This window comes from Marmota marmota, unplaced genomic scaffold, assembly GCF_001458135.2.
Source record: "Marmota marmota marmota unplaced genomic scaffold, marMar, whole genome shotgun sequence".
Lineage (NCBI taxonomy): Eukaryota > Metazoa > Chordata > Mammalia > Rodentia > Sciuridae > Marmota > Marmota marmota.
Genome location: NW_026000101.1, coordinates 2,760,286 through 2,769,810, shown reverse-complemented (window position 1 = coordinate 2,769,810; position 9,525 = coordinate 2,760,286). Strand labels below are relative to the sequence as shown.

Genomic DNA, 9,525 nt, shown 5'->3' with positions numbered 1-9,525 from the left:
CACACACACACACACACACACACACATTCTGTTCTGGATCATGAAGTAAAAGTTATTTTTATTATGAGTCACAGCCAAAACAGTATGAAATGCACAGTGGTCAATGGAGACAACCAATGCTAATAAATATAGAGTTTCCACCAAAAATAATAAACATGGAGATTCCTGGTGTTGATGCAATAAGGGAACAGTACTGCATGTAAATCAATCTTGTGCCGTGGAATCCAAGGCAAGCTAAAGAGTCCTTAGCTAACCATAAACACGTAGGTTAAAATTACCCTATACTCTTAGGCAGGGGTATGAGCAGCAGAAGGAAGGAAACTCTGGCTACAATTATCTACTTGGAGTGATATGCTATTTTAAGAAAATGCATTAAAAAGAGGTAATTTCGTGATGGTTAATTAATAGGCTCTCCTTCTACCCTACAAAGTCAGACTATTAGCATAAAAATGAGTAAAAAATTTTAAGTTGTCATAACAATTTTGAGATTACAAATGGTCTAAATCAAGGCAGTCTGCGATTTTTTGTTTTGGGTTTTGCAGAATATGCAACCACAGATACAGATAGAGGAACAATCTTGTCTTCTACTTTAATCTGCCTGTAAAAGGACTTTGATTAGAATCACATGGAGCCCAAACTTGTGCTCTCAACCTGTAAAGATGCTAAACAATCACTTTCTAAAAATTTAACCGTTGAACACATGAAATGTTGAGCTTTTGACTTTGAAGAACCCAATGATAAAGAGTCAATCAAGGACTGTTGTCAGCCACCCTCAATGTACTTCATCTTTGGAATTTCTGGGGTAGGCCATGGTTAGCAATGATTTTGGCGTCAGGCTGTAAAAGAGAGTGTAGTGGGCAGGATGTTTAACACCTGATCTGCCCTTGGCACAGGGCTCAGAAAGTAATTTATATCACCTCCAATCCTATTTCCTCAGGTATAAAAGAAGAGGTTAAAGTGATTTATAGGAAACCATCCTGAAATAACTTTAGCTTGGATAGCTAAGATTTTTATCCAGCTTGCTCTGCAACTCTCTATAATTCTTTTTATAATAGCTTTAATTCTTTTAACAACTATTTCTGCCCATCTCATTTACAATCAATCACCTCGCAAACACCCAAGGTTCCTTTAAGCTCAGCCCACGTTTAAAAAAAAAAAGAGTCAAAATAAAGCTAATAAGGAACAAAATTTAAGGCTTTTTTTTTTTTTTTTATTTCAGCCAAGGAATGATGCATGCTACAGATTAATCTTTACTCTTCCCCACTTGGTTTTTTAAAGAATACCACCATTTCAACCCCCAATAAACATGGCACTTGTTTCTTCCCCTTCTCATTTATTCCAGATTTTCAAGTGTTTTCTTAAGTAATGATGCTTTCTCCTGCAGTTCAGGTCTGCTATCTGTCTCCATAGTAGCTAAAGACTCAATCAGGAGCACTCTGCATTCAGATGTCAAACTTTCCCACTGTTTAGATTCTGTATGGAAAAAGAAAAAAAGAGAAAGAAACCAAAGAACTCTTACAGAACAAGCAAGAAAAAAAACCTGAAACTCTTCCACATATCCTATACCCAAAATAAATACAAAGCAAGCCCTTGAAGTACATAATAATCATAGGTTCAATGGGTAGCTCAAAACCCAAGTACTGAGAGTAGCCTGACAGCTACTCAGAGTGTCTCACCCCTCTTTCCCAGTAGCATTGAAGCAAAGTGAAAGGAACTGTACCACAACAAAGTGGGAAGAAGGAAGCACTGAGGAAGGCAGAGTGTCAAGATACACTCAGTGGAAAAAAAATCCCTAATTGCAAAGTTGGCTTAAGCAGAAACTTTATGACTCATTTCTTTAAAGAAAGTTAACAGAACTATATACATTCTGAAATTGTAGAAAATAAGAAATTATACCAAGTCTTAAATTATATTTTTAAGGTTTTGCCATTTTCTAGCAATGTGGCATCAAGCAAGTTATTAATAACCATTTAGCCTCACTTTCCTCATCTAGAATATATTAGCACCTCTCTGGCAAACTGAGAATTCAGTAATCTAAGTGCCTAGCTCTTTTATTTCAACAAGGAAAAAAGGGACTTTGTGATGTTTACCATTAACTGCTAAGCAAAGATAGAAAAACAAACAGCAAATCCACAAGGCTGTGGAGAAAACTGTTCCATCTTCTGCATTCTTAACCATGGGGTAAAAACAATAAAAAATAGAGGAAAAACAAAACAGGCTTCCTTTTGAAATCAGCAACAAAAACAAAACTGGAGAAAATGCTGGCCATTTTTTTTCCCTACCACTGATGCAATAGACCATTAGAAGAAACTTGCTTCTGAATAAAGTTTTTTAAAAAGAAAGAAAATGGGGAAAAAGAAATATGACTTTTAAAAAAGTGCTATTATCAAATCTGATGACTCAAGTGGGTAAGTGTAAAATGTTTTCAATCTTCTTTCCAGTAGTGTCACTCTGCTTATTTATATGTATACACTGAAGTCTATTATGCCATTGTCAAACACTTCCGTAATTAACCAAGATTAAATCAGAATTAATGATGGAAACAGAAACTTTATTACTCTGGGATAAATACAACCTAATAATACATGAGAAGTATATAGAAGTATCAAACCCTTAAATTTAATAATTTTAGCTTTGTATATTCTACTTGATATGCACATATATTAATTTGTATTTTAGAGTATAAGCAAAAACAAAACAAAACATTTCTAAATTATATGCCATAAAGGGTCTTGGTTTGCTGGTCCTCCAACCAGAACTATCAAAAACTCACCTTCAAGTTTTTTAAGCAGTAATTCTATCACAGATAAAGCTTCTGTTCTCACAGATGAGTAGGTCTTATTTTCTAAGAAGAAAATCACACAGTTCATATGTATGCCTTAAAGACAGAACTTCTAAGATTACAGTCACTAAAGATGTTCAGAACATGTAACCCCATAGAAAGCTACAACTTTTGTTGTTATTGTTTGCTTTTGTTTTTTCTAAGTGAGCTTCCCCTTGCTAATTACTATCAAATACTTGAAATGTGCTACATATCCACATTCCTCACTTTGGGGGACAGAGGGGACTATCAGCCAAATATACCAATCACTACAACATGGTAATAAAGAACTCATTTTAGAAGTGGGAAATCAAAAGACACTATCTCAAACATAGCATCTTCACATCATAGCTAAGAAAGGTCTTCAGGTTTCCATGATCCTCCTCCTTTTACCAAAGAACATTATACAACCCAATGTTTAGACCAACTCAGGGACACCTGAAACCCTACAAAGACAAAGTTGTTAGCTGTCAATTCATTAACCATAAAAGCATGCTAACTCCAAGAGGTGCAACTAAATTATGCCTTGTTGGTATCTACTCTTAGATGTGGCATCTAGTTCACAGTGAAATTATATACCAAAAAATTAATACAAAACCAAGCCCAAGGTAGGGAAAGAAGTGCTACAAAAAATGATGGTGGGGCTGGGGATGTGGCTCAAGTGGTAGTGTGCTCGCCTAGCATGCGCAGGGCACTGGGTTCGATTCTCAGCACCACATAAAAACAAAATAAAAATGTTGTGTCCACCTGAAACTAAAAAACAAATATTAAAAAAAAAAAAAAGATGGTGACTTGCCAAGAGGATGTAAGAGGTCAGCTTGAAGGGGCTTCCACTGGAGAAATGAGACAATTTAAGTAATAAATTACTTAAGAAAAATAATTAACTCTAACTCATTGGGAGGTGGGGGGATTGGAAGGAATCCATAAATCAATACCAGTCAATAAACAAACAGATAGGGAGAAGAAAAAATTTTCTTACAAAAGTATACTGGCTACCAAATGGCAAATGTCGAAAGTGCTCGAGTTGAAAAAATCATAAAAAATTGGTTCAAGGAAGAATTATGAATTCATGCCATATAGAGAAGACATTTTGAAGAGGAGAAATTTGCACGGTCTTAATAGTGTCTTCTCAAAGACTGCTTGCTAGATGCAGTTTTAAAGGAGATTATTTAAATGGTCTTAAAAGTTATGTTCCCACAGGCTGCTAATTAGACAGAACAGAAAAAAATAGAAAATATACAGTACAGAGAATCACTAATACCTTGGTAAGGTAATCAAAATCAATGTCACAAATGGATATAAACACAGTGTGCGCCTCTTGATGGGAGGAAAAACAGTATGACCTATGTAATATCCCAAATGGAAATTCATAAGCCAGATCTAATCATGAGGAAACGTCAAAGAACAAATTACAAACATTCCATTTTTCAAAAAGAGGAGTGAGAACCAGGTGTGGTGGGATACAACTACCTTCAGCAGCTTGGGAGGCTGAGGCAGGAGAATCCCTAGTTCAAAGCCAGCCTCAGAAATTTTGCAAGACCCTGTCTCAAAATAAAAAATAAAAATGGGCTGGGGTTGCAGCTTAGTGGTTAAGTGCCCCTTGGTTCAATCCCTGGTAACAGAATGGGGGTGCGTATGTGGTTATTCTTCAAAACTGTCAAAGGCTGAAGAAGTATTCCAGATTAAGTTTCTTTTAAACTAAATATGTATAACAACTAAAGCAGTAAATTATCCTTGACTGAATTCTTTAATGAAAACAATTCTGAGGAAATCCTATAAATAAAATTACTGAAAAAAAAGACAGAATATGAATGGTAAAAATTTGATAACACTACATCTGTGTCATTATCTAAGTTTAATAACTATACTATTGTTATATAAAAGAATGCACAGTGAAAATGTAAAAATAAAGGGGTGTAATATAAGCAATAATATACCTTCAAATGTTTCAGAAAAAGGACCAAATATGTAGAAAGCCAAAGGATAAAGGCAATAGGACAAAATGAGCAAAAGTGGACACCATAAGTGAACTACTTGTTGCAATTGTTCTGTAAGTTTAAAATTATTTCCAAGTTTAAAAAAAAAATTAAATATTTGCCACAAAGGTCTAATCTAGGTGCTAAAATTCTACTATAATTCTAGATTAAAATATCCAGTTTAGGGGGAGTATAATAAGTAGGAGTATAATAAGTATAATAAGTATATGGACTATACTAAGTAGGACAGTTCGGCAGTTGTTCCAGAAATTTAGTTCCCACAAGATAGGGAATATTGAAAGATAAGTTCCTTAGCTTTAAAATCAGCACTTCTTATCAATTTTGGGTTACTACACTCACCTAAAGAATAAGTGATAGATTTACAAGTTTCCTGGAGAATTTCAGCCAAAGCTGCAGGATCTGCATGTTCTTTTTCCAAAAGCATTAACCTATACAAATCAGAAAGCAAGACACAAATGCTACTAAGAAACATTCTCAAACCATCCTGGCACAACAATTTCTACCTGCATGTTATAATTTGTACTACATCACTTCAGCTACTAGTTTGAAAATTTGTAACAATTCTATTGATTATATACAGAATGCTAGTGGGGGGAGGGAGATAAAGCAAATTACCCCTGAAAAAAGGCATTCATTGACTGAAGAACTCCCAGCTGCACTTTCCATGTGCTGAGTTTTAGCCGTTCACACATCATTTTGCACAGCTCCTGACGATAACAACCTGAGAAAAATAAAATGTAGGACAGAGCAGAAGAAAGTGTGTGAAGGAGTGAGAGAACAAATAAGGAACAGACAGAAAGAGAAGGGGACAGTAAAAGAGGGTAGAGAGACAAGAAGAATAAAGCAGAGGAGGGAAACAATAAATGCCTTTAATTAAAGTCATGAAATCACCACCACCACCCAAAAAACAAAACCTTCAGCATGACTTTGTGTTCAATTTTCAAACAATTTCCTTAATCAGGACCTCTCTTCTCCCAACAAAATTATATCTACTTCCATAAATGTTTGCTTTCAAGGCATATCATCCTCTACAGAACTAAGGCAGCATTTTAACCATATTTCCTTTCCCTTTAAACTCCCTAAATAACACTAATAAAGAAAGCTAAGTTCTGGAGCCCCCCCACACTCTTATAAGCTTCTGCAACCCATATGTTTATCAAGAATCGAGTGCTTGGTCACAAACCTGCTGTCCCAATTGCTACTGTTGTTGTAATTACATAATTAATGTTACACTACCTGATGAATCAGGGATATAACACTCAGCAAAGGAGCCATTTTTTTAAATGCTATAGGATTTAGTAGGACTCAAACAAATGTAAAAATAAGGGAGGGTGGTAAAAATCTAGAATTCTGCACTAGGTTTGCTTCTTAATTGTAATTTTCTTCTCTATTTTTAAAGAAACAAAAGGTAGGCTGGGGATGTGGCTCAGTGGTAGAGCACTCGCCTCACACATGCGAAACCCTGGGTTCTATCCTCAGAACCACATACAAAAAAATAAAAATAAACAAGTGAAATAAAGGTGTTGTGACCCACTACAACTATAAAGTCAATATTAAAAAAAAAAAAGAAAGAAAAAAGAAATTACAGGCAGAAATTACAGGTGACACATTCTGAGTAAGATATATGTGAAACTTCAACGTATAACAGTTAAACTCTATAGGAATGGCCTTGGCTCTCTGATCAAAAAAATGTACATTTCTACTTCTAAGTTAAAATGAACTGTTTTGTTTTTATGTCATCTTTTTAATGTAATTCCCTACTTTTTTAGCTTCGGGCAAAAGTTAATAGTCCCAATGGTGAGAAATAAGTGGACTTCCACTAAAATCCATACACTGCACCAAGAGATAATACCACTCACAAATCTGTACAGTGTCTTTTGGGAAATTCTTCTGATACATCACAAGTATATTTTATACAAAATATACAAATAGAAGTCCACACAAAGCACAAAACCCTTAAGTCTGATTTTAGATAAACAAATCATGAATAATCCACAATACATTTCATAATACTCAAGAATATTGAGATATCCAGAGGGACACAGTATGGAACCCAGAACAAGCAAACTTAAAAGAGTGGCATCAGCCCACACTGAAGGACCTGTCAAAGGACTTAAAACTAACTGCACCCTGATTCAACAATCCTTTAAAAGTACCTGTCCAATTATGAAAAAATCTCTCAGTCATGAGTTTCTCAGTGAAACATTTGTCACTTGCTTAGTGAAGATATAGCAGCAAGGCCATCAATTTTGAGACAAAGAGACACTAATAAATTTTTCTGGATTCCTCAGAGTAGAGATAATCAAATAACAGAATAATTCCTATAATCAAGCCAACCACATAAAAATTATCATGGTTGTTATGAACTGTGTCCATCAAAATTCCTATGTTGAAGTCCTAACCACCTCCAGCCTTAGAACACAACTGAATCAGCAAACAGTCTTTAAAAGGGTCATACTGGTGGGCCCTATTCTAATATGGCTTGAGAGAACAAGAGGAGATTAGGATACAGTGTACAGAGGGAAGTCCACATGAAGACACAGGAAGAAGACATCCTGATACAAGCCAAAAAGAAAGGCCTCAAAAGAAATCATCCCTGCTGACACCTTGATTTTAAATTTTTACCCTCCAGTTTTGTGAGAAAATAAATTTCTACTGTTTCAGCTCTCTAGCTTGTGAAACTTTCTTACAGTAGCTCTAATAAAGTAATATAATCATCATGAGGTTATTTGATGATAATGTAGTAAAATTTATATTAGATAATTCTCACTATTATCTAATTGTTCAATCAGGCTCTATAATAATTATTAATTTGCCATACAGAAAATCTATGCTTTTGTAACCTCAGGTTATAGCACTTCTTCAAATGCAGGTTCTGGTGCTTACGTTGGGTCTCCTCATTCCGAGGCCAGGCTTTGCCCAGGCTCTCAAAGGCACCCAGCAAAGACTCCAGCTGCAGTTCTCTTTCCTTCTCATTCTCATCTTCTGTTTTGGTCATCCGGACCCCCATGCTTTCAAGTGAGTTCTAGGATATATCAAAGAACAAAAAAGCAAAATTTATTATTTCATTTTTAAAATTAGAGAAACACTATCAAAGCAATTAAATAAATTACCAAAGTAGGAGACACTGACCAAGAATTAAATGCTAAATTCTCTACCAATAGTTTACCTATTTATAATGAGAATTTTTAATAGAAATAATATATCTCTAATCTGGGAAGAACTTTAAACAAAAAGTGGGGAAAACACAATATATGTTATGTTTTGCGTACAACCTTAAAAAGACCTGCATTAGACTTAGAATTAACAATGGAAGAAACTTGGTAATGATATAAGCCCAAATTCTTTCTTAATAAACCAGGAATAGACCAGAAGTAACTGGTACAGCTAACTGGTGATATAATCAATTTAAAACAAAAGTCTCCAAATCCATATACTACTGTTATATATGTAACGGAAATTATTTAAACAGTCTTATTACGGAAACAAAATGATAACAAATTGGCAAAATAAGAAACAAGAAAAACTATTTAAAATATTTCATGCTTCAAATAAGTAAACTATATTCCTCTTTCTTTTTAGTGTCCAACATCTAAAAAAATGTACTTCATTTTCCAAATGAAACCAGTCTTTATTTTATTTATTTATTTTATCTTATTTATTTATTTTTATGTGGTGCTGAGGACCGAATCGAGTGCCTCACAAGTGCTGGGCAAGTGTTCTACCACTGAGTACCACCCCATCCCAAAACCAGTCTTCTTTTACTAGAATTACCCAGTATATTGCAGAGGCATGACACATGGGCTTATATTTCACTCTAGTGAAATATAAAATATAGAGAGCCAGAATCCCTGAAGACTTCCCGCCTATCATATGAAAGACAAACTTTAATAAAACATGCAATCAGGAAACAGAAATATTTTTTAGCTTTTTTTTCTTTTAAGTACAGACCAGACCTAAGAGAACATAGGTGGTCATTACCTTCTTGATGAGAGGTATGACAATGTCAGAAAACTCCTGGAATCTGTCTTCTTTGGTGGCCTTCAAAACATCAGCTGCACAGCTGATTGCTACGATTTTATATTTAAGATTTTCTCTGCAACACTCCTTCAGAACAGCTTGAAGAATTTCATTTGTGCTGGGTTGATTGGGCACAGACTTTTCCAACTCTGCACTACAGGATCCACAAAAAAGCATCAAAACAGTTAACAAAGGTTACAACTTTCAGATTCAGTTTAAGAAATAACATCTTAATAGAACATTTACCTGCAAGCTGTCACCACACAGGCAATGGCTTTCAATAGTTCTTCCTAAGGAAATGCAAGATGAGGGAATAACTATTAAGCCCATAAATGTCACACTCTCTATACCATGATGACAATTACCTCAGGAATACTGGATAATTATGACAACAAAAATTAACAACATTCATCTAATCTTCAATGTGCTTTGTTGTTATAGGCACATACACCAAGTTTTACTCCAAACCATGAATGCAGGATAATGATCTTAATCTCCATTTCATAAAGGCCTGAGAACATATTTGCCCAAGATCACACAGCAAAAGTATCAACCACAGAATCATGATTACAACTGATATCCAGTATAATATTATTTCCACAATACTGCCTTGGCCACTACTGACCTTTACAAAATAAAGGAGACCATTACATGTTGCCACAATCTCATGTTCTCCACTGAATACTC

The 9,525-nt window shown here is 34.9% G+C and overlaps 1 protein-coding gene across 5 annotated transcripts in view; it reads right to left on the bottom strand.

Moving 5' to 3' along the window:
- Positions 1 to 1,188: 1,188 nt before the first annotated feature.
- The window catches only part of Ecpas (Ecm29 proteasome adaptor and scaffold), a 109,575-nt gene continuing 101,238 nt past the window's right edge, over positions 1,189 to 9,525 (bottom strand). For all 5 annotated transcript variants that reach the window (XM_048783213.1, XM_048783214.1, XM_015492205.2 and 2 more), the window contains 7 exons: positions 9,085 to 9,128; positions 8,800 to 8,992; positions 7,705 to 7,843; positions 5,434 to 5,539; positions 5,158 to 5,246; positions 2,774 to 2,845; positions 1,189 to 1,473 (listed from right to left, as the gene is read on the bottom strand). In XM_048783213.1, the coding sequence (XP_048639170.1) occupies positions 1,334 to 1,473; positions 2,774 to 2,845; positions 5,158 to 5,246; positions 5,434 to 5,539; positions 7,705 to 7,843; positions 8,800 to 8,992; positions 9,085 to 9,128 (783 nt within the window). In that variant the 3' untranslated portion in view covers positions 1,189 to 1,333. The remainder of the gene's footprint in view (positions 1,474 to 2,773; positions 2,846 to 5,157; positions 5,247 to 5,433; positions 5,540 to 7,704; positions 7,844 to 8,799; positions 8,993 to 9,084; positions 9,129 to 9,525) is intronic.